Source organism: Dermochelys coriacea, chromosome 12 (assembly GCF_009764565.3).
Source record: "Dermochelys coriacea isolate rDerCor1 chromosome 12, rDerCor1.pri.v4, whole genome shotgun sequence".
NCBI classification, from domain to species: Eukaryota; Metazoa; Chordata; order Testudines; family Dermochelyidae; genus Dermochelys; species Dermochelys coriacea.
In genome coordinates, this window is record NC_050079.1 from 18,380,584 (window position 1) to 18,406,295 (window position 25,712).

Sequence of the window (25,712 nt, forward strand, 5' to 3'; positions counted from 1 at the left end):
CTCCCTAGGTAACGCATTCCAGTGTTTCACCACCCTCTTAGTGAAAAAGTTTTTCCTAATATCCAATCTAAACCTCCCCCATTGCAACTTGAGACCATTACTCCTCGTTCTGTCATCTGCTACCATTGAGAACAGTCTAGAGCCATCCTCTTTGAAACCCCCTTTCAGGTAGTTGAAAGCAGCTATCAAATCCCCCCTCATTCTTCTCTTCTGCAGACTAAACAATCCCAGCTCCCTCAGCCTCTCCTCATAAGTCATGTGCTCTAGACCCCTAATCATTTTTGTTGCCCTTCGCTGTACTCTTTCCAATTTATCCACATCCTTCTTGTAGTGTGGGGCCCAAAACTGGACACAGTACTCCAGATGAGGCCTCACCAGTGTCGAATAGAGGGGAACGATCACGTCCCTCGATCTGCTCGCTATGCCCCTACTTATACATCCCAAAATGCCATTGGCCTTCTTGGCAACAAGGGCACACTGCTGACTCATATCCAGCTTCTCGTCCACTGTCACCCCTAGGTCCTTTTCCGCAGAACTGCTGCCGAGCCATTCGGTCCCTAGTCTGTAGCGGTGCATTGGATTCTTCCATCCTAAGTGCAGGACCCTGCACTTATCCTTATTGAACCTCATTAGATTTCTTTTGGCCCAATCTTCCAATTTGTCTAGGTCCTTCTGTATCCTATCCCTCCCCTCCAGCGTATCTACCACTCCTCCCAGTTTAGTATCATCCGCAAATTTGCTGAGAGTGCAATCCACACCATCCTCCAGATCATTTATGAAGATATTGAACAAAACGGGCCCCAGGACCGACCCCTGGGGCACTCCACTTGACACCGGCTGCCAACTAGACATGGAGCCATTGATCACTAGGCTGGGATCACTAGGATGTGATCATATAGTTAAAGACTATCATGAAGCATGTGCACAAGGAGGATGAACGAAGATTGCACAAGCAACCTGAATTCTGGCATTCCCTACCTTTTGAGAGGTTGACTTTGCAACTTTCACATTCTTTTAATTGCATTTTTAGATTTAGTTTCCTAAGTTTGTGTTTAAGTTTTTAAAGAAACAGTAAATAGTTAGTCATATGGAACCATATTGAGCCTGTGCCCATCCCTGTGGTTCAGTATTTTTTGAATCTTTAGATCCACAGCACAGTCCTCATGACTTGAGTTAACAGAATAACTGATAGCAGCAGAAAGCGGTTATCTTCTATGTGGACCTGCCACTCACTTTGCCAGTGATTTTACAGCTATTTACTAGACCGCAAGGGAATTTTGAGACTCAGGAATAATGGGTTCAATTCCAGTTTCTGTAGGAGAGTGATCTCTAATGGTTAGTTTTAGAGTAGCAGCCGTGTTAGTCTGTATTCGCAAAAAGAAAAGGAGTACTTGTGGCACCTTAGAGACTAACAAATTTATTAGAGCATCCGATGAAGTGAGCTGTAGCTCACGAAAGCTTATGCTCTAATAAATTTGTTAGTCTCTAAGGTGCCACAAGTACTCCTTTTCTCTAATGGTTAGAGATCCTTCTGACCCTGTCCCTGCCAACCTCTCCCTGTTCCCTTCTAGTTCTATAGGCCCTCCTCCCCAGATCCTGCCTTCTTTCCTGCTCTTAGCTCACCTGACTTGGCAAAGTTATAAGCAACTGAAAACAGGGTCTTATAATGCAAAATTTTGTGCAACCTTTACCATAGGCAGAGCACCTATTATTATATGTATATATAAAAAAATCAAATGAATTACTACCAATAAACTCATGCAGTGATCTTTTCCCATTTAAAGATAGGTGAAAGAGGTCTCAACCTCTCTGGAGGCCAGAAGCAAAGAATCAGCTTAGCTCGTGCTGTTTATGCCAATAGAGACATTTACTTGTTGGATGACCCTCTATCAGCAGTTGATGCACATGTTGGAAAATACATTTTTGAAAAATGCATAAGAGAGGCCCTTAAAGGAAAAACAGTAGTTCTTGTAACTCATCAACTACAGGTAATTAAAACTATTAATATTATTAATGCAATAATTATAAATGTGAAGTATATTGGAAGTATATGTATGTATAAGTATACATATAAAATAATATTAATACCACAAACAAAACAATGTAAGCAAAACTGTACTTAATAGAGGAGACCATTTCTTTCTATTTTTAGTATGTTGGAGATTGTATGGTAAGTGTTCTGTTGCGGGAATAGAACATAAAAGGAGAATGTGGGACAGCCTGATAATTAAAGTTTGGGTCTGGGTTCTAAGTTCAGGCTCTAACAAAGACTTCTTGAATGACCTTAGGCAGGTCTGCTATAAAGATCATCAGTGAAATAGTTAAATCATTTTAAATGTCATCTTTAGGTTCCGTGGTTAATATCTTAATGAGATGAATATGGCTTAGAGTTATTATTTCAGGTTGTCTGGACTCATGAAGACAACTCTGCACGGGTTTATGTTCTTTACACAATTTCAAGGTTTTCTTTGCAATCAAAATGATTGGATTTTTTTTTAAAATTAAAGCTTAGATTCTGAAGCAGGGAGTGCATTCCATGGCAAATTCTGCAGCCGTGGAATGGCGGAATATATAGGACACTGACTGTAGGAAACAATTAACTGGTGTTTAAATGTGTCTAAAATCTGAGGAAACAGATGCTTTCATAGGTAATTAAGTAGTCTCTCACAGTTAGTTTCTTTTTCTGAAGGTTAAATAATTCAACTATTGCTATCAATAAGACAAAATTGCTGTATGTTTATAGTTTTGGCCTTCTCTCTTCAGGTTAAAATTATTATTTTAATTTTTAAATACATGCAAGACACTCAAGTACTATGTTGATGGGAGTAGATATATAGATGTTTCTTTTTTAGACTCCACCTTAGTTTCCATTTCTGGAGAACATTCTAGGAGTGAGGACAATTTAATCAACTGCCTCCAGATCTTCATTTCACACTTGTTAGCACTGGACATAGGGAGCCATCTTTAATCACTTTATACAGTTTGAGCTACCTTATGGGAAAAATCATCATAATAAAATATAGGATATTGGTAGTTAGTTTATTGGGCGCACTAGTTTCCCACTGGAGATTAGCATGAGTAACTTATAACAATGGAAAAAGCATTAAATAGCCTCTGCCTTTCTGTTGACTGTTTGTTGCATTAAGTTAATAGCCATTGAAAACTAACCCCAATATCCTATATTTGGAACTTACACTTTCATGATATATATCGTGCCCATGTACAAGAACTGCAGGGGAAAGTTAAGCTGTAAATCAGCATGAATGAGCCAGAAGCTAAAAAACTTAAAGTTTAAACATAACTGTGCAGCAGTTTCCATGGACTTGATCCAAAGTGCATGGAAGCCACTGGGAGTGTTTCCATTGACCTCAGATCAGGCCTTATGTCTGTGACATTGATTTTTCCCCAAGTGTCAGAATATTAGTCCCATTGCATATAGCAATAGGGTCCGAGACACTAGAATCTTGATTTTCAGAAGCAGAATACGTACAGTATACTCACTTCAAATGGAGCACTGGGTGCTCAGAAAAACCAGGTCCTAAAAGCAAAGAGAATGCTCACCAGTCCCCTTTCCTGGGTTGTGTCCCTTCCATTGCTCAGACACGTTAAAATAGTTTCCTTTGCTCATATTCTCTTCCTTTGAGCCCCTGTGCACCCTCAACCAGGTCTAGCTCGCTATTTCCTTTGTTCTCTAAATTAAATCTCAACCTCTACAGCTGTTGAGGAATTTGACTGATTTTTTTGACAGAACATGTTGAGTCATCAAAACCAATCCTTTCAGTGAGAGGGTTTCTCAGGTCCAGGATTGAATTTCTGGTCACAACAATAGCGACACACTGTAACAGGGTGTGGTCAACCCAGAGGAGCCATTGTGGGCTAAGTATGGTGCTGCTGCAGACTCTCTCCACCTCAGTTCCTTCCCCAGGGTAGGGCTCCTCAGCCCTCCACACAAAGGTCAATGCTGGAGATGTGGCTTAGGTCTACAGACAAGTCACAAACAGCTTACAAAAATTCAAACTTCTAAAAGTCCCAAAAAAACAAAATATTCTTTCCCCTCCACTTGGGCTCCTCCTCCACTTGTTTTCTAGGCTCCCTTTAAGGGTTTGTCTATACAGCATATGGCAGTATGCCTCCCATTCCAAGTCGACAGACTTGGCATTGTGGGGCTTATGCTAACACTCTATCACTAGTTATGTAGACAGCACTTTGAAATTGCAGCTCGGGCTGGAACTCAAGCTCTGAAGCCTACTTACTCCGCATTCTGGAGTCTTCAGAGCCCAAACTGCAACAATCTAAACAGTTATTTTTAGCACAGTAGCATAAGTCCAAGTCTGTTCAGCTCAGGCTGGGAGGCTAGCTTCTGCAGGCTGCACAGACATAGCCAAAGGCCATGTCTACACTACAGAGTTAATTTGACTTCATGTAAGTTGACATCGAGCCTCCGATTTAAGCAAGTCAATCTTGCACGTCCACACTATGCTCATTGTGTCGGCGGAGTGCATCCTCACTAGCAGGGCTTCTATCAACACATGGAGCACTTCACTGTGGGTAGCTATCCCACAGTGCATATAGCAGAGTGGAATTTTGCGTTAGAATAACAATGCCTTATAGGACCAAAACATTGGCGTGGATGGTTACGGGAACATGGCATTAGCTTCCCATGATGCACTTACCTCCTGCTCTCCCTCTTTGAAATCAACAGCAAACAAAAAAGCCTTTTTCACACCTTTTTCCATAAGCCTGGGTTACCTGCGTGGACACCATAGACGATAAGCATGGACTCCCCTCACCTGTACACTGTTGTTGTGAGCATTACAAACACCTTGCGCCTTATCCTGCAGTATTTACACAGGCGATACAGGAGTTGCCATACAGAACAATGTGATGCCACGCAAGCAGCCCTGCTGGAAGACACAGAGTGGAGCAATTCACAGTTGCTGGCGACAGTCATGCATCCTTGACATGGTTGAGCGCCGTTTCTGGGGCCAGGAAACAAGCACTGACTGGTGGGACTGCATCGGTGTGCAGCTATGGGATAATGAGCAATGGCTGCAGAACTTTCAAAGGCAGAAGGCCACTTTCCAGGAACTGTGTGAAGAGCTTTCCCTAGCCCTGAAATGCAGCAATACTAAAATGAGAGTTGCTCTGACAGTGGAGAAGCGAGTGGCGATAGCTCTGTGGAAGCTTGCAACGCCAGACTGCTACTGGTCAGTGGGGCATCAATTTGGAGTGGGTAAATCTACAGGGGGATCTGTTGTGATCCAAGTTTTCAGGGACATCAACAGACTTCTGCTAAGAAGGGTAGTGACTCTGGGAAATGTGCAGAACATAGTGGATGGTTTTGCCATGTAGGGGTTCCCTAACTGCAGTGAGGTGATAGATGGAACGTATATCCTTATTTTGGCAACACACCACCTTGCCAAAGAGTAAATAAACTGAAAGGGGTACTTCTCAATGGTGTTGCAAGCATTGGAGGATCATAGGGGCCATTTCACCAACATCAACATGGGATGGTTGGGAAAGGTGCATAACATGCGCATCTTTAGGAACTCCTGTCTGTTCAGAAAGCTGCAAGCAGGGACTTTCTTTCCAGATTGCAAAATAACCATTGGTGATATTGAAATGCCAATTGTGATCCTGGGAGACCCTCCCTACCTCTTGCTCCCATGGCTCATGAAATCATACACAAGCAGCCTAGACAGCAGTAAGGACTGGTTCAGCCATAGGCTGAGCAAGTGGAGAATGGTGGTGGAATGTGCCTTTGGACGTTTAAAAGGTCACTGGCATTGTTTGCTTACTAGATTAGACCTCAATGAAAGCAATATTGCTATTGCTGCCTGCTGTGTGCTCCATCGTATCTGTGAAACAAACGGAGAAAAGTTTCTGCTGGGATGGAGGGTTGAAGCAGATCTCTTGGTAGCCAATTTTGAGCATCCAGACACCAGGCCAATAAGAAGAGCACATCGAAGAGCTCTGCATCTCCATGAGCCTTTGAAAACCAGCAACGAGCCAGAGTAATGTGAAACTTATCTGTGTTGTTTCTTACCAAACTGCTTCTTCCATCGCATTTCCTTCCCAGTAGACTCCACCCCCACCAACCATGGTGTCCTGAATGAATAAAGAGCCTTTTCGCCTCAGTCCATTAGGTTTTATTATGTACACAAGCACACAGAGACAGCAAAGAAAAGTAAGATAACCTGGGGCAAAAGAGCTGATAAAACAGTGGGGGGAGAAACAAGAAAAGCTTGCTTACAGATGCATTACAATAACAATCAAAGGTGTGGGAATGGTGCCTTCTGGTCCTTGTATCCTGCCCTGGTCTTGAGTGCAAGCGATACCGAATTTCGCCCCCTCCACATAGGACATTTTGGGGGAGGAGGATGTAGAACTGGGCGATAATGGCAACAGGTTCAGCATAGGCTGCAGAGGGACTCTAGCATCCAGCTGCCTTTCGTGAACTGCAGCCAGACGCCTCAACATGTCTGACTGCTCCTTCATATTCCACAGCATCTCTTCCTCCACGGAATGCTCTTGTTCCCTGCATGCTCTCCTGTCCTCCTTATTCATATCCAGGTTCTCAGACAGTGTAATCCTCCATGCTCTAAGCTCCATCTGGTCACTCTCAGAGGCATGCATTAAGTCATTGAACATGTCCTCCCAAATCTTCTTTTTCCACCTTCTAATCTGGGAAAGTCTCTGTCCCAGTGTGAAGGATGTGCCAACGGACAAAGTTTCAGTTGTAAGGAATGCAAAACACAAGGGTAGCATTGACTGTGCATACATTGTTTCTGGTGCAAGATTAATTTTTTTTATAAAAAACCCCACCCCTCAATACACTTCACTGCAAGCCACAATGTAATCACAACCACCAGCTATTGAAAGAGTCGGTTTGCTGCTCCAGCCCTGGTAAGGCCACAAGGCATGGGCGAGAGCTCTTGCGCTGCTGCTTTTGTGAAGACATCCTTCGGATCACAGGTTGTAATGTGAGACAAGCCCCCTTTCCCCCAGCAACCTGGACGGTGCTTGAGGACAGGCACCCCCAAATAGCTTTTTTTCCCCCCCCAAAAGTGGCATTGATTTGGGGCGGGGGAAGGGAGACAAACAGGAAGCTGCCATCCCCCCTTTTTTTCAATGCAGCTTGCAATACATGGTGATCCCTTCCAACCACAACCACAGCATGTTTGGGAAAACGTGGTTGTGTGACCAAGATTTCACCAAACAGGGCGTGGATTACTTGAATTGTTTGTGGTTTAAGAGTTAGCATTGAAAACTCCCCCCCGCACCCCCAGGTAACCCTATGCAATGTCACTCTCCTTAGGATAACAGAGGCAGCAAGGGAGCAAATGCTGCAAGCGTCTGGGTACAGACCTGGTCTTTATGCTGCAATGCTGTGTGCTGGAATAAGGTCCACAGAGTTAATATTGGAGTGGCACCAGAAAATGTCCTACCGTGGTGAATGAAATAAGGCAGCCCTTCCCAGAAACCTTCAGCAAAGGACTGCAGAGTACCTCCATGAAAGCTTCCTAAAGATCTCCATGGAGGATTCCTGTGCCATTCCTGTACACAAACAGTCTTTTTCAGAGAGCACCCTCAGTGTAGCTGGAGTGGCCACCAATACCCACTACACCTACTTTATTGTACAGATTAAACATATGGATCTTTTTCTTCAACAGCAAACATATAATATTTTAACAAACCAAGCATATGAATGTTTGAATTTAGTTAAACATTCAAGTTTTTTAAAATCAGGTTTGTTTTTGTTAAAATTGTTTTTAACCAAGAGTTAAATGAAATATTAAAAATAAATTAAAATCGACTATGTCAGCCAGGTCCACATGAGAAACTTAAAAATATTGGCTTCTGCAGCTAACTCAGTTGTCTTCACCTTCATTTTCCTGTTTGTTCATAATCTGGAAAGAAAAACAAGCTTTCCTGCTTTTTCAGGTCCCAAACAATTTTTCAATTTGGAACGAATTAGTCCAAAGGAAGAAAATGTTCTTTCTACACTGGCAGAAGAAGCTACTACAGTTAAAAGTGAGATTATCATTTAACAGTCTCTGAATCCAAGTGCTTAACTGAATTCCATCAGTTCACTGGTGTGACTTTCTTTAAAACATCATCAGCAAACATATTTCTTGAATGGTTCACCGTTAGCTCTGAAGTTTATTATAGCTGGCATTATGTAGGGATGATTGCTGGATGTCCTTGTCATAGCCAACTTGTCTTCTTCAGCAGTTAAGGTTTGACCCTGATACCGAGTATTGAGAATATTTGCAAGAAAATGAGCTGCAGACAGTGCTTGTCCCATTCATTTTTCAAATGCTTGTAAGTTAACTCTGTCATTGCATATTTCTCTTTTTAACATTTCACTCAGTTCCTTCCAAATTTCAACAGAGTCAGCAATAAAACAGCTCTTTCCCTGCATTTTGTTCAAGGCTACAGGGTCCTCAGCATATGTTCAACATTTCTCTTAAGCCCAATGTTGAGAACTTTGGCTGAGACAGTGTGTGGCAGGGCAGGGGTAAAACCCCTTGAATGCCCTGCCAAAATGCTGATTAAGCCCTGCTTACTGGTAAGGAAGCCAGGTGCAGGGGCCCAGTCAGCCAGCAGAAAGCCCAGCTGCAGGCCCTAACGAGGGCCAGTTCACAGCAAGGACTTGAGCTAAGTAGCGGCAGCTGGGCTGAGGAAGGGAAGGGTTATAAAAACCTAGAGAAAGATCAGTGAGGAGGCTAACCTGGGAGGGGACAGGAGGCTACAGCTCTGTCTCCTCACCACAGGAAGGGAGCCTCATGGGCCAGGAGACCCTGGAACTGGTTAGAAAGGGGATGACTGTTGGGGGATAAAAGGGACTACACTGTAGCACTGTAAATACAAATACAAGGGTGAAACACCGGAAGAAGGCGTGAGGACTCTTATTTTGCCAGCCTAAGCACAGGGTAGAGAAGGAGGACACCTGTGCAGACACTGTGACACAGTGCCGTCTATTTTTTCACAATTGTGTTCACAAACTGTCATCGGATTAGGCCAGTTCTTGATATAGTGCTCAAAACAGTCCACTACTGACGACCATCATACATCTTGTGGGAGAGTTAGCTTCGTTCCTCCCACTTTTTTCAGAGCAGCTGTCGCAAAGTGGTTGTTATGGAAGTATTTTGCAATTTCAATAACATTAGTCTTTATTTCTGGAACACTGAAGTCTTTGGCTAGGAGGTGCATCAAATGAGCACTGCAACTGTATGTTATTAGCTTGGGACTCTCTTCTAAATTTCTTCTCATCTTGGATACATTTGCAGCATTGTCTGTGACCAAGCTGCGTACTAGATATTTGAAATTTTTTTTTACAGTTTGTTATAGCTTTTACTGCTACTTCTTGTAAGTATTCTGTTGTGTGTGCATTTCCTGATGTATCAATTGTTTCTGTAAGGAAGACATTCCCTTCTTCTGTTGTCACACAAGCACATACAGCAAGATCATTGCCACCCATCAAGACTCGGGTTAACAATTTCACCCTCTAGATCTTTTGCACACTGCTCAATTTCTCTTTCAAAACACTTGATCCAGGAATTTGCCTGTGATATCTGCTCTGTTGGGTGGACTGTATCCTGGGTTCTCCTACACAAAATAAATCAATGCAGTTATTTAATTATTATTACCATTCTGCTCATTTAGTATTACTCATTGCATTCACAGACACTCAGTACTACTTTAAAGATCTGCTTATTTCAGCTCTTTTTTTTTTAATCACAACTGCATCTAAAATGCTAGTACCATAGAGTAACAACTATATTTTTTGCTCAAACATGAGAATTCAAGAACAGTCCAGAAGGAAGACAGGCAGTCCTTAAGAAGTATGAAATAAAAAAGTTTACCCACCTGAAGATTCTACATGTTCAGACATGTTCTTTTCATCATCTTCAACACAGCTTCCTCCTGAGAAAGAACACTTCTCATGATGTTGTTTCATTTGGACAACCAGTCCTTGCATTTCTTTGTTGCACTGTTTGTATTTTGCACACATGCCTGTCTTACCCACAGGTAGAAGAACTTCATTAAATATTCCCAAACTGGGTCTCTTTTATCGCCTGCTGCCATTATAGGTTTTCCCTCTAGTGAGAGAATGGTATGGTAGATCTCAAATCAATGAAGGCTCCACTCAGAAAGACCTCAAGAGTTCTGGAATATGCTGCTCAAACAGTTTCATTTTTGTTTCTACTGCCTGTCCCTCCCTTCTCACATTTATCTCCTGACTTCTTCTCCTTGTCCAGATCTATTCCGCCCCCAACAATCTTCTATTCACTGAACTTTTTGAAACTTGGCACTTTTAGAGAGAGGAAAGAGCTTGACTCTGTGTGCACAAATTTGCAGAGGGACAATAGGGTTGAGGTCTGTTATTTCTCACCTGTATTTATTTATTTTAAAACATATTTGCTGTTAACAAGCATGTTATCTCTGGAGACACAAATCCAGTTTGAGAACTGCAAAACTAAGCATCTCTGATGGTATCCTCTAGACTGAGCACTGAGCCCCATTGGGTAGATAGAAAGATTAACCTAAATAATCTATACAGAAGCCCCTGGAACTCGCAAGATTGGGTCCCTAATCCATGAACTATTGGAATTCATTTACAAAATTTTTCTTAAACATTACATGGTTATATTGTCTCGTACTATAGAATTAGAATGTATAATCCCTATTCCATGATGAGATATCTTTGAGCTACAAGGTATCTTAATTAAAACTATCTTTAGATAGGTTTTTTCCTCAAAAAGCATTTTATCAAAAAATCCGATTTAAAATTAAAAAAATCCAATTTTTGATTTTTTTAAAAAAATCATTTTTATCCACCCTGCTCCTGGAGGCCAATTCATTCGAATTACACAATGTAGTGTCTACACTATCCTTATATCAACTCGTGGATGTCGAATCAAGTACTCTTGCAGAGATGGTGCACAGAAGTTGACTTTACAGGCCACTTAGGTCAGTGGAAGGGACTCGGTAGTGTAGACACACAGATTATTAGATCTACATAATGTGGCTTATGTTGATCTATGTTTGTAGTGTAAACCAGGCCAAAGTCTCTGCTCCCCGGGGGAGAGTGCTGACTACAAGGCTAATTCCTTTCACAGCTTCAGTCACTCTGGCTCTGGGACAGAACTCTATCACCCAGGATGCTTCCCTGGAGTCCTTTCAGATCCTGCTTCAAAGGCTTCCACAGGAACCCAACTTGCTCCATGTGATTACCCCGGCAACTGAGCTTTCTTAGCATGACACAGCTGGTCTCCTAAAAGGACTATCACTTGACCCCAATTAATCTAGTTCCTTCAGGCTGGGAAGCAGCTAATTAATTACACCACAGATGTGTTGACTGAACAGGGCTAAGGTGACCATACATCCCGTTTTGGCTGGGGCAGTCCCTTTTTTTAAGCCTGTCCTGGCTGTCCCAACTTTTTTTGGCAAAACTGTGCATTTGTCATGTTTGCTCTTGTCAACGGAATGTGTGGGCAGAGGGGGATGAGCAGCAGTGCCAGCCCTGCACGAGAGGGAGGGCTCGGAAGAGAAGCTCTGCATGGGCAGGCGGCGGGGGCCTTCGGCTAGCCTGACATGCAGTGGGTAGAGGGGGCCACAGGCCGCGCAGGGGAGAGGAGGGCACTGGCAGCTGGGGGGCTCGGGCAGATGGCATGGGAGTTCAGGCCAGCCCTGCATGTAGGTCAGATGGCAGGGGGGCTCAGGCTGGCCCCACATGTGGGAGAGAAAGGGAGGCCTCAGGCCGGTAGAGGTGGAGCGGAAGGTCTCATGTTGGCCCAGTGTCCTTTTTTCCCTTTGGGAAAATATGGTCGTCCTAAGCAGGGCTGACTACCCGCAGGCCTTTTGGCCCTTAAGGGGAGGTACCCCAACATACCCAATAACCTGGTGGTTAGGGCATCCTCCTAGGATGTGGGCAACACAGGTGCAAGTCCCTGCTCTATCTGATTCAGGCCAGAGACTTGAACCTGGATCTCCCATGTCCCCACTGAGAGCCCTTGCTAATCGGTGTTCTGGGAACAGGCACAAAACTTCAAAAGCTCTTGGGTTTATCCCAGTGCAGAAAAGAATAAGCATTTGAAACCTTAAATTGTTTTTTGCAGGGCAGGAAAGCTTTTCCCTCCCAGCTCTACCTCCAGGCTTACCAGACATACAGTCCAAAGGCTTGTGTTTGAGCAGACATCTCTCTGCAGTCTAAAGTACTGTGCTTCAAGCCCTTCCCCCTTCCAATAACAAAGTAGGGAAATGTCTCCCTTTTGAAAGTCATAATTTTCAATAAATCTTAATTAAAGCACAGATGTCCTTGTTCAGCATTAGAGCCTTTACACTGGAATGCATTTCTTATAGCTTCCTAATGGCAAACATGTCTCAGCAGTTGTTTTTTTGTTTGAACTAATACACCCATTTCAGTTTTCACTTTTTTTTTTTGGCTAGTAATATAGAAGCAATGTACCAGCAGGTGGCACAGAAGCAACATTTTAAACTGCCTTAAAGCACAAGCTGGAGGAGAATGTCCTACACTAATGGAAGACATTAGCGTAGCATGTAGTAAATGCCAAATTCTAAATTAATGCAACATTAAGGTTGGTCAGATAAAAGAAAAGAAAAAAGATCAGGAAATGCAAAATGTAAGATTCCTACAGCAATGTTAACTTGGCCACTCTGCTCATCCTGTATATTTGTGTTTAACATTTAACAACATAAATAGAAATGTAGAAAAAGAAGAGAAAAACCTACATATGTATACCTTAGCCGATTTGACATTGCTGTAGAAGCCTTTGCTTTGCTTGTTTTGTTTTTTTTTAAACTTTTTATTTTAGCAGGCATCCTTAATAATACATTAATATAGCTGGCCTCATTTATAGAATCATAGAATATCAGGGTTGGAAGAAACCTCAGGAGGTCATCTAGTTTAACCCCCTGCTCAAAGCAGGACCAACACCAACTAAATCATCCCAGCCAGGGCTTTGTCAAGCCAGGCCTTAAAAACCTCTAAGGATGGAGATTCCACCACCTCCCTAGGTAACCCATTCCAGTGCTTCACCACCCTCCTACTGAAACAGTGTTTCCTAATATTCAACCTAGACCTCCCCCATTGCAACTTGAGACCATTTCTCCTTGTTCTGTCATCTGCCACCACTGAGAACAGCCAAGCTCCATCCTCTTTGGAACTCCCCTTCAGGTAGTTGAAGGCTGCTATCAACTCCCCCCTCACTCTTCTCTTCTGCAGACTAAACAAGCCAAGTTCCCTCAGCCTCTCCTTGTAAGTCATGTGCCCCAAACCCTGATCATTTTCATTGCCCTCCGCTGGACTCTCTCCAATTTGTCCACATCCTTTCTGTAGTGGGGGGCCCAAAACTGGATGCAAAATTCCAGATGGGGCCTCACCAGTGCCGAATAGAGGGGAATAATCACTTCCCTCGATCTGTTGGCAGTGCTCCTACTAATGCAGCCCAATATGCCATTAGCCTTCTTGGCAACAAGGGCACATTGTTAACTCATATCCAGCTTCTCGTCCACTGGTAATCCCCAGGTCCTTTTCTGAAGAACTGCTGCTTAGCCAGTTGGTCCCCAGCCTGTAGCGGTGCATGGGATTCTTCCGCCCCAAGTGCAGGACTCTATTGAACCTCATCAGATTTCTTTTGGCCCAATCCTCCAATTTGTCTCGGGCACTCTGGACCCTACTCCTACCCTCCAGTGTATCTACCTCTCCCCACATTTCGTGTCATTTGCAAATTTGCTGAGGGTGCAATCCATCCCATCATCCAGATCATTAATAAAGATGTTGAAAAAAACTGGCCCCAGGATTGACCCCTGGGGTACTCCACTTGATACCAGCTGCCAACTAGACATTGAGCTGTTGATCACTACCTGTTGAGCCTGATAATCTAGCCAGCTTTCTATCCACCTTATAGTCCATTCATCCAATCCATACTTTTTAACTTGCTGGCAAGAATACTGTGGCAGACTGTATCAAAAGCTTTGCTAAAGTCAAGCTATATCATGTCCACTGCTTTCCCCATATCCACAGAGCGAGTTATCTCATTATAAAAAGCAATTAGGTTGGTCAGGCATGACTGACTTGCCCTTGGTGAATCCATGTTGACTGTTCCTGATCACCTTCCTCTCCTCCAAGTGTTTCAAAATGGCTTCCTCGAGGACCTGCTCCATGATTTTTCCAGGGACTGAGGTGAGGCTGACTGGTCTGTAGTTCCCTGGGTTCTCTTTCTTCCCTTTTTTAAAGATGGGCATTATATTTGTCTTTTTCCAATCGTCCAGGACCTCCCCCGATCGCCAAGAGTTTTCAGAGATAATGACAATGGCTCTGCAATCACATCAGCCAATTCCCTCAGCACCCTCGGATGCATTAGATCTTGTGCATGTCCAGCTTTTCTAAATAGTCCTTAACCTGTTCTTTCACCACTGCGGGCCACTCATCTCCTCCCCATACTGTGTTGCCTAGAACACCAGTGTGGGAGCTGACCTTGTCTGTGAAGACCGAGGCAAAAATAGCATTGAGTACTTCAGCTTTTTCCACATCATCTGTCACTAGGTTACCTCCCCCATTAATTAAGGGTCCCATACTTTCCCTGATTTTCTTCTTGTTGCTAACATACCTGTAGAAACTCTTCCTGTTATCCTTCACATCCCTTGCTAGCTGCAACTCCAATTGTGTTTTGGCCTTTCTGATTATACCCCTGCATGCTCGAGCAATATTTTTATACTCCTTCCTAGTTATCTGTCCAAGTTTCCACTTCTTGTAAGATTCCTTTGTGTGTTTAATCTCACTGAAGATTTCACTGTTAAGCCAAGCTGGTTGCCTGCCATATTTGCTATTCTTTCTGGACATTGGGATGGGTTGTTCCTATGTCCTCAAGAAGACTTCTTTAAAATAGTCAGCTTTCCTGGACTCCTTTCCCCATCATATTAGCCTCCCAGGGAATCCTGCCCATCAGCAGGGCCAGTGCAAGGATATTTTGCACCCTAGGTGAAACTTCCACCTTGCACCCCGCACCTCACCCCGCACATTGGTTCATTGAGGGGAAAATCCCAACGAGCCTTTATAGATCCCAGGGACCAGCCTGCCCAGGGGCCAGCCATGCCCAGGGCCTGCTCCCCAGACCAGGTTCCCCCCTCCCCGCCCCCTAAACTCCCCTGGAGGGTGCACAGCCCCCCCATGAGCCCTTCCCTCCCCACCTCACCCCGGAGGCCCTCGCCCCAAGTCCACTCACTGGCTTTGCCGGGCTTGGGCCACTGCAGCATCTCAGCAGGAAGGAGCCACCTTCTGGAGGCACCGGAGAGCCAGAGTGTCCTGCTTGTGGCGGCGGCGAGCCCCAGCCACGGAGGAGCTGGCATGGCACAGGGGGACAGCAGCCCTGCAAAGGCGGCGGCACCGCTAGTGGGGAACAGCCACGTCCCCCTCCCCTCATGCCCAGGCTGCGGCCTGGCACCCCTCCCAGGGGGCTCCTGCAGGCTGCAGCAGATGCATGTGGGTGTCAGCCCCCATATGCCCCCCGGCTCCCTCCTCGCCTAGAGTTACCATATTTCAACAATCAAAAAAGAGGATGCGGGGAAGGGCCCCACCCTCATCCACTTCCTCCCACTTCCCACCCCCTGACTACCCCCTCCTAGGACCCCTGCCTGCCCCCCAGAACTCTATCCCCTACCTAAGCCTCCCTGTTCCTTGTCCCCTGACTGCCCCCTCCTGAGACCCCTCCATCCTAACTTCCCCCTAGGATCCTACCCCCTACCTATCCCCTGACTGCCCCAACCCTTATCTACACCCCCGCCCCCAGACAGATCCCCAGGACTCCCATGCCCCATCCAACCACTCCCCGCCTCCTGAGAGGACACCCAGAACTCCCGACAGATCTAACCCCCCCGCTCCCTGTCTCCTGACTGCTCCGACCCCTCTCCACAGCCATGCCCCAACAGCGCCCACCCCCCAGAACTCCTGACCCATCCAACCCTCCCCCTGCTCCCTGAGTGCCCCCTGGCTGGGACTCCCCTTACCATGCCCCTGCCGGTCAGATGCTGGCTCCACGTGGAGGCAAAACATGCTGCCGGGCTGCCGCACGCACAGTCCCTCTCCGCAGAGTGCTGAGGCAGTGGGAGGGGTAGTGGTTGCAGCGGCTCACATGCCTGGGAGCAGCAGAACCTGAGTGCGGTGAGGTGGAGCCAGAGGGGCGCACGGGGGCTGCCACCCACATGCCTCTGCTGCAGCCTGCAAGAGCCCCTGCGCTGCACCGGCTCTTCCATGGCTGGGGCTCGCCGCCCCTGCAAGCCGATGCTCTGGCTCTTCGGTGCCTCCGGAAGGCGGCTCCTCCCTGCCGAGCCAGGGCACCACTTTTTGGCACCCCGAACCACTTGGCACCCTAGGTGACTGCCTAGTTCGCATAGTGGTTGCATCGGCCCTGCCCATCAGTTCCCTAAGGGAGTCAAAGTCTGCTTTTCTAAAGTCCAGGGTCCATATTTTCCTACTCTCCTTTCTTCTTTTTGTGAGGATCCCGAACTCAACCTCTCATGGTCACTGCTGCCCAGGTTGCCACCCACTTCTACTTCCCCTACCAATTCTTCCCTGTTTGTAAGCAGTGGGTCAAGAGGATAACAGCCCCTGGTTGGTTCCTCCAGTAGTTGCACCAGGAAGTTGTCCCCAACACTCTCCAAAAACTTCCTGGATTGTCTGCGCACTGCTGTATTGCTCTTCAACAGATATCAGGGTGATTGAAGTCCCCCATTAGAACCAGACCTGTGTTCTTATAGTCCTAAATTATTTCCTAAAGAAAAAAAACTATGTGGTGATGGTGAAAATGCATCAGTGCATGCTTCCAGGAGACAATGGTATGAGTGCGCTTCAAGAACTGCACTCATACATGGCACTTATTTGGAGCTGAGAAAAACTGCTTTATTACCTCCTTGAAATCAACTGGGGGTGGCTGGGCCAAGGACTTGCTTATACAATCTGGAATGACCCCAAATGGGGGAGCGGGGCAGATTCTGCGCCAAAAAATAAAAAATTCTGAGTGGTTGTTCTGGTGCCACAGTGGCCTCTGTTGGATGAAAAGCAGAACTGCAGCACTTCTCAGGCAGAATGTATTTTCTGCTGGAAAAAAAAAATCTGTGCTGGACAACGATTCTGCGCATGCACAGTGAAGAATTCTCCCAGGAGTAATAGTCACCTACTTCAAATTTCTCAGGTTCTTTAGGCCCCAGTATATTCTGGGGCACAAAACCCAAGAGCCCAAATCTGAATTCAATGTGTAATGTAATGATCACATATTGACATGTATTTTGGGGAGAAAGTAAGGGGCCTGCCAAGTGGCAAGAAGTACAGTTTGACAGAAAAGGCTGAGGAAAGGTAAATGTTGAAGTTAATTTTCTAAGAGACTCATGGGGCAAAATCAATTCCCAGCACCCAAGCCAAGTATCTTGGCTAGTCTACAGGGTGGTCCAGGAGGGGAATAAGAATACTCTCATCAAGGCAATGAAATTACAGTGGAGCCAGAGCCACTCCATGAATCCAATAGGGTGAAGAAAACTTGCAGAGGCATGGTGTATCCCTCTGCAGTTTGAACATGCCCCACAAACCTCTAGTGCAGCAGCCACACCAGTCTTGCTGCCTGGGGACCCCTCTGCACCTGTACCAGTGAAGGCAGGATTTGCCCTTTATGTGTAGAACTGTGAGACTAATAACTTGGGGAGATTTGGTTCAGATTTGTCAGAGACAGAATAAATAGAAATTCAATTAGTAAGTGCATCAGACCTGCCCTGGCCCCTGTTTTGCATTGCCATTCAGTTGGCCTAAAGAGGTTGGAAAGAAGACATAAGCAGTCAGCTTGCAACCCTCTGCCAAGGAGAAATTCTTGGGTGGTGTAGAGCCACCATAGCCAGTTGTTATGCTACCTCTCTTCAGGAATTTACAGAGGGGACATGTTGCGGTCATGCCAAGAAGGGTGTGTGACCAGAGTGCCACTGTGCTCTGACAATGTCCAATTGATATATCAGATCCTTGGAATCATAGCTAGCTCTTAGGCTCCATTAAACTACACAGGATCCAGCACAGAACCAGCCCCAAGGTTATAGTGCTGTAAATGCCTTTTTCACAGTTCTTCCTCTCAGTGGCCCTCACCATTTATACGCACAGCTAAGGAATGAATCCATTATGTTGGCTATTAAAGGGAAGAGCATCAAGTTCAGTGGAGCCCAGCCCAAGCAAGCTATTTTGGTAATTTAGGCTAAATATTTGAAACAAAATTGATTGTATTGAAAAGCCATTTTAAAATAATTCCTTTACACATTTAATTGTGGAGTACAGACAGAGGCATAGACACCTGCATGAATGTAATAAATGAATATAGAATTGCTGAAGTTTTTCCAACTGTGAAATGAAACCGTTAATTACCATCATTCAGTTTGAAGACACGACGTGCATGCATTTCCAATGCAGTTACAATATTTATGGAATTAATGGTCCATTCTTAAAAATCTGTAGTATTTAGAATTCTGTGATGAAGTCATTTTATTAGAAGATGGAGAAATATATGAAAGGGGAACTCACAAAGATTTAAAGAAAGAAAAAGGACGCTATGCTCAGCTAATTCAAAACCTCTATATGGAGCAAGCAAAGGTAACATTTAGCCCTTACTCTTAAACATATTCTGCTTTTACATGCCTTAGAATATTGAAAATAGGGTTTCAGATCTCACAAGTAAATTTTCCTTATTTTAAAGGACCCAGAAATTATTTTGACTGGAACAATGACAGAACCAACAAGCGAAACTCAGGATAAGAGTGATTCCTCAGAAAGGTCTTATGGAGGAGTTGAAAATCCTGGTAATGTAATTTAGGACAATAATCAGAATTGCCTATACTCTGTTGTTTAAAAAAGACTAACTGTTCTTTCATACACATAGCTTTTGTTATGTCTGATGAGGAAAGCATCATAAAGGAACCTGAGAGAGACCCACAAAGGGGAAATAACACAGGTATGCTACAAAGATTCACTTGTGCATCTTTCCAAATAGTTGCTTTTTTGAAAAATGAATTTAATTGTAAATTAATATAGATTTCTGATTTGAAAGAGATTGTTGCATTCAAAATGTGCTGTGTCCATCAACTAGTTTCTGTTCCTCAGATCCTCTTGCCTGCACTGATTAGTTTTCTCTTTTAGGGATGGATTGTCTTTTTGCTCTGTTTATACAGCACAATGGGCTGTTGATGCACAAATAGGGCTCCTAGACATTACTTCAAAACAAATAATTATTCTAAAATAATAATAAAATTGCCTTTCCTGAGCTGATGAGCAGAGAGGCAGATCAGTCATCATTGCCGCCTCACTTCTTGGAACAGTTTTAGATTAAATTTAATATTTGTGAAAAATGCCACACTGAGAATATTGTATGCTGCTGTCTTCCCTTTGGAACAAGCATAACACAGACAGCTGCAGTGCAAGCATCCCCACATTTGCTCTGCCACTGTGTCTCCAATCTATTGTAGAACAACTGTGGCAGTGCTGGACAGGTAGTACGTCTGAGTGTGGGTGCGTGGGGGGTTTCCTAATGAGACTCTCAGTAATGGATTCCTACCTCCACCTTCCATGTTGGTGGGGTGAAGCAACCAGAGAGATGTTTTCAACTTGTTTGGAGGAATAGAAGCAACTTTGAAATTTATAAAACATAACTCATGGAAGAGTGGCCAAAAAAGTGTTTTGGTTGTGGCCAAAAAAGTGCAGGGAGGAGACAGAGAAGATAAGACAGAGCCCATTTTGTTATCTGTCCTGCAAGATGGAAACTTGTAAGCACCGACACTGTTCCTTCATTTGCATAGCTGACACTGTCATTTATAATCACATCTCTCACAAATATGAAGAAGTTAAAATTACCTTGGCTAAACTGAGAGCCAGAACCTTCAGTAGAAACAAAGGTCACAGTATTAATGCTGAACAGAAGTTTCTCATTTGTATCGCCCTGTGACGGGGTTGGGACTCACCACCGCAGCACCTCTTGCTGACTCGTCAGGGAATTAGCTCAGTCCAGTGTGGAGCGCCCTCCACAGGTGGTCTCCCGTCTGTCTCTCACCCTCTCTTGGCACCTGGACCCATGTTGCTTCCTTCTTGCAGCCTCCTTTTCAAGACACTGCCCTCCGGCAGTGCCCCCTAGTCCTCGTTCACCCCCTTCTGAGGGTGGGTGGGGTTATCAGCAGTCTTTCACTTCGCCCAGCCACAGCGGCCAATCACACCCCAAAGTCTAACCCCTTGTGCCAGGGGTCTGGTGCAGTCCGCTATCGCCTCATCCGACGGCTGGGTGTATGTGCAAGAGAGAAGGGGGGGACCCAGGCCCGCCCTCTACTCTGGGTCCTGACCCAGGGACCCTTTGGCAGCAGCCTTCCTGCCCTCCTTCTCTCCCCCGTCCGCCTCTCTCCCTGGAATGCTTCCCCTTTGGCCCCTTCCCTCACGGCCTGCAGCCTCGCAGATACCAGGCTGGAGTTCCCTTCTGCTCCCCTCACCTGCGCTGCGCTGTGCGTGCTCGTCCCCTCACACAGAAGACAGACCTTCACCCTCTGAATGCCTGGGAGAGACTGACTGCTCCCCTCCTGGGCAGCTTTTATATAGGACTGAGACTGGTCCTGATTGGTTACCTCTTACTCAGCCTCTGATTGACTCCCTAGCAGGCCTTCTCTGATTCGCCACCCACCCGCACAGCCTCTCTGGCCTGCTGGAGCGCCATCTAGTATAGAGTGGGGCAGCCACCCCACTATACGCCCAAAGTGGCTGGAACTGTTATTTTAATAACTGTTGTATTTCTGCTCTTAAAATCCTTCCAAGGAAACACAATGGGGTTAGGACAAACAAAAGACACTTTCAAAGCTAAATCAAAGTTACAGGGATGTTGTAAAGGACTGATATAGACAGTAAATTACTTTTTAGCTATAAAATCTCTCCCTTCACATCGAATTCTATACATTAGCAGTGTAGTGATATACATAGTTTTATAACTGTCTTGGGTGGAGCAGAAAATGTTGGTTTCTTATTCTGCTTTAGCATACATATTGCTCTGTCAAGGATGAGGAAGAAGAACAGGAATGTCAATAGAGTTTTGCATTCAAACCTGTGTGCTATCGATCATTTTTAGCAAATCCATATAATTTACATTTTAATTCTCATCACAATTTTCTAGTCATTCAAAAACCATTATAAAACTGGAAGGAGCATTTACCATATGGCAGCGTCCAGAGGCAGTGGGGATTCTTTAAAAGGAGGAATACATTTCACTGAGTTTCTTATGAAGCTACAAATATGTATTTTAGCATATAGAGTTTTTTATTTTGGTTTAACATGCTCAGGATTCCTTGATATTGGGTCAAAATTTTGTTACATGAATGTATGTTTTTTGTTTGTGTGGTAGCTCCTGTAAACCAACTTGTTAGAAAAGAGGAAAAACAAGAAGGCTCAGTGACATGGAAAACCTATCATGCTTACATTAAGGCATCTGGAGGTACATTCTGCAAAAATGTCTTTATACTGAATTTGATTTTTGTTCTTTGATATTTCCATTTTTAAAGATAGGATTCCTTTCCAATGTTTTTCCCTAAATCTAAACACTGATATTTCAGTTTCAGATTGCCTTATTTTTGAGCTCTGTTAAAGTTTCCTGCTTTAATCTTATTGAAATTAGACAAACACAATAAAATGGTTGTATTTCCCAAAAAACAAAGCATTGTAATCTCCTGATATATTTATAACCTAGAATTGCCAATCACTGGGTTTTATAGAAAAATATGTTAGTAACTGAGTAATAACTTAAGACATTTATTAGAGAGAAAATATGAAGCATACTAGTCAGAGCGGAGCCTAAAAACCAAAATTTGGATCAAGATTGGGATTTCAAGATCAAAGTTTGGAATAGTTCACATCTGGGTTTTGGTCCAGCTCATTAGATAGAGAAGTCAGCAATGAAATTCAGGTCTGGATCGGGTTCAGATTTACACACCCCACAGATTTCCAAGGTGTTTGTAAGATTTTGCTTTAAGACAACTTCTAATCCTACAATTATATAGGAAAATTGTGTTTATATAAATACGTATGCACATTTTTACCCTTAAGATTTTACCCCGCTGATATGAAACATACTGTCTGGGCCTATGGCTAGCCATGGGCACAATTACTGTGCCTGTAAAAGTGCACACACAACTGTTTGACCACAAATCCCATATATGCATATGCAAACAAGCATTTATATTCACAAATCATATAGTAACATACGTAAATGAGACACCCACTTACCAGATTTTAAATATGAATTATTAATCCTTATAACTCCTTTTGGGTTCTTAGCCAGGGAGCATTGCCCACTATTTCAATGCTAGGTTTCAGAATAGCAGCCGTGTTAGTCTGTATTTGCAAAAAAGAAAAGGAGTACTTGTGGCACCTTAGAGACTAACAAATTTATTTGAGCATAAGCTTTCGTGAGCTACAGTTCACTAAATCTCCCCACTGTATTTTCCACTGAAAATAGATGAAGTGAGCTGTAGCTCACGAAACTTATGCTCAAATAAATTTGTTAGTCTCTAAGGTGTCACAAGTACTCCTTTTCTTTATTTCAATGCTGGTTCATTTAGTAAGAATCGTGTGTGTGTGTGTGTGTGTGTGTGTGTGCGCGCGCACAGTGAGTATGCATACATTTTAATAGGTACATCAAGTATGTTTTTCCAAGCATTAATTTACTAACAGATTCTGAAACCCACACTCACAATCATTAACATTTTGTACAGTGAGACTACTCACTTGAATAAGAGATACTTAATCTGAGCAAGGATTGCAGAATCTGGCCTTTAGCCACCATTCTGGAAAATACCAAAAACAATTAATATCAGTTCCCCTTCTCTGGGCTAATGGGTTAAATTCAGAAGCCCTTATTCAGTTTTTACCTTGACCTTGACTTCAGGATTTAACTCCTTGTCCCCACATTCTTGTAAATGGCAGTTCTGCACTTATAGGAAGAGAAGAATATATACGGATTAACCAATAAAGTCTTTGCTGAGAAGATACACAACAGAGTACATGAGTATAGTATGTTTAACCATTCTTACACCGTCAGTTATTAGTCTTGTCTTTTGTTCTATTTGCAGGTTTCATACTGTCTTCCTTTGTTGTACTTCTCTTTATTTTGATGATTGGCTGCTCAGCCTTCAGCAATTGGTGGTTAAGTTTCTGGTTAGAACAGGGCTCAGGGGTAAGTGTAACAATTTAATTGTAAATTTCTGCTCCTTAAAAATAGAGTTGCACATATATTTGAAGTATTTAATATGAATAATAAAGCTCAATTCCAGTATCTATAGCATTAAGATAGTTGCTGTACGGCTTCCTTCAAAGCCTGCTTCAGATGAAATTCTTATTTGTCTAAGTAAACAGGCCATATCACCCCTGCCACTTTCAGCAGCCTCCTACCCATTCCAATGCAACACTGCCCTCCTGGTTTGCAACACTGTCTGGACTCAATCCACACTGTCCCTTTAGCCTTACATTTATCTAATCCCCTCCTATCCCACTCATTCCACCTCTACAATTTTGGGCTCCTCCAGAAGTTAATCTTTCACTTATGCTGCTGTATGTCCTATATCTAGGATTCTCTACCATCTCTCTCCAACCCACTGACTCACATATACACCCTAAATTTCACTTCAAAAACTTTTCCTTCCTCTCTGGCATAGAATGAACTCTCTGTAAAGAACTCTGAGATAATGCATATTAAGGATGCATGTAAAAATCAAATTGATTGTATTGTATTATATACGCATTGAGGACATACTAGCTGGGAATTCAAAGCTGTGTATATGATTGATTTACTGCTTCACATTTTTTAACAATATTATAAATAAGTGGACATGAATCATGTACTGATTTGTATTAGTTTGAGTGCTCTATTGATGTACATGTTTTACTGGAACAAAATCAGACCTAAATTTCCCATTATCATTAGATAAAAATAATTTAGAGCTAAATTGTGCCTTCTCACCAGCTGAAGGGCACTAGAGGCCCTGGATCGTAGAGGTACAATGCCTCCCTGGCAACTCAGTTGCATAGGATTGGGGAGAAGTAATTTGCAACATCCCTTTCTGGGGTCCAGCATCTTGCCCCCTTTGCCAGGCAGCTACCAGAGCCTACCAGGGCATGGACTCCCCACTTCACCAGCCCAGTTGCAAAAGACTGTTGGGGAGAAATTTCTTCCTTCTACTTGTCTTTGTAAGGCTTAGGCAAGTGAAAAACTTGCCCCTATGTAGCAATGCAAAAGTGTTTTCTAGATGAACATGTTCCCTTCACTAAATAAAAGGGGATTAACTAGCTGACAGTGACTCAACTTTAGATGTTTGGGTTTTTTAATTTTAGAAAACCTAACAATAATGTAAAAGAAAACAGCTTTTGTATAAGGTTCCAGTATGCTGCATTTACAACCCCAAAACTATAATACAATAATAATAGTAATAATAATAATAATAATACCTAGCTTTTATATAATGTGTTTCATCAGTAGATCTCAATATACTCTATAAAGGAAGCAAGCATCATTAGTGACGTTGTGTTCATGCATCAGAACCATGAAGCATAATTTCCAGCAAAAAGGATCAATTTGTTTTCACCCTTCAAGCTAAAGGAAATGCAAAATATGAATATAATTAATGGAGAAAAGTAAAATTGGTTCTTAATAATTTAAGGTGTTATCATTAACAGGTTAAAATTTGCTTTTTTTTAAATAGGGACATCTCTGACAGTGTCCCTAAAAATATAAAGAGATATTAATTTTTCCCCTCTTAAATTTACAATATTTAAGTTACTTCAAAGGCAAGGAGCTAAAAGACTCTTGATATCTGCAGTTATTTTTTATAAACAGGGGTTAGGCTGACAAAATAAGGTAAAGGTAATTTTTCAAAGGTAGAGTGGTGTTTTAAAATCTTGAGTTTACTTTTCCTTATCGGATATACATTTCCACGGAAAAGTAAGAATCATTGTTTTTCTGGTAACTGCTTTATCAATACTACTTCTATTTCCATAGATGTGAACACAGGACCGGAAAAAATAAAGTCAGTGTTATAAACTATTGGCTCTTAACTACATGCCATTACCTTATTTTGAAGAGTGAAAGTAAGAACTCTGACTTCTAGATTGCAGTGGCTGGCTGCCTACTGAAATATACAAGTATAGGTTTTAAAACCCAACTATAGCTTTCAGGAGGCAAAATTATTACATTTTATATAGCACCATAAGTACACATGGTACTTAATAAATCATATTACTAAAGTAACAAGGCTGTGGAACCTAGAAACATCACAGGTGTCATTAAGCTCCACACCATAGTAATTTAAAATTTAATGATAGCAACATAGAATGCAGTTACTTCTCCAAAAGCATAAGACCCTACCACATGCACAAAAGGAGACTCTCCTTTAACAGTTAGCTATGAAATATAGTTGAGCAGTTCTGATTCCATTTAGTGGAGGGAAGTGACACACACATACATGCTAACTAGAAAAGTCCTAAATAATTTAATAGGGATGAAAATAAATTTCTATTCAAATTAGAATGGGAGATAAATTGTTTAAAGAAATGAGAGATGAGATGTAGGCAAAACTGGAACAGTCTAATGAAAATGAATTTTATAAAACTTAAAAAAATAAAATAAAAAAGAGGAAGCTAG

The 25,712-nt window shown here is 43.2% G+C and overlaps 1 protein-coding gene across 9 annotated transcripts in view; it reads left to right on the forward strand.

Annotated features, from left to right (window-relative positions):
• Window positions 1-25,712, forward strand: part of ABCC12 (ATP binding cassette subfamily C member 12) — a 112,229-nt gene that overhangs the window by 57,533 nt on the left and 28,984 nt on the right. For 7 of the 9 annotated variants that reach the window (XR_006275077.1, XR_006275078.1, XM_038368317.2 and 4 more), the window contains 6 exons: window positions 1,785-1,988; window positions 18,515-18,649; window positions 18,753-18,855; window positions 18,936-19,007; window positions 21,426-21,515; window positions 23,149-23,252. Coding sequence is in view for 7 of the 9 variants with exons in the window: in XM_038368317.2 (XP_038224245.2) it covers window positions 1,785-1,988; window positions 18,515-18,649; window positions 18,753-18,855; window positions 18,936-19,007; window positions 21,426-21,515; window positions 23,149-23,252 (708 nt within the window). In the remaining 2 variants the exon portion in view is untranslated. The remainder of the gene's footprint in view (window positions 1-1,784; window positions 1,989-18,514; window positions 18,650-18,752; window positions 18,856-18,935; window positions 19,008-21,425; window positions 21,516-23,148; window positions 23,253-25,712) is intronic. The other 2 variants (XM_043494932.1, XM_043494934.1) reach the window with 2 other exon arrangements.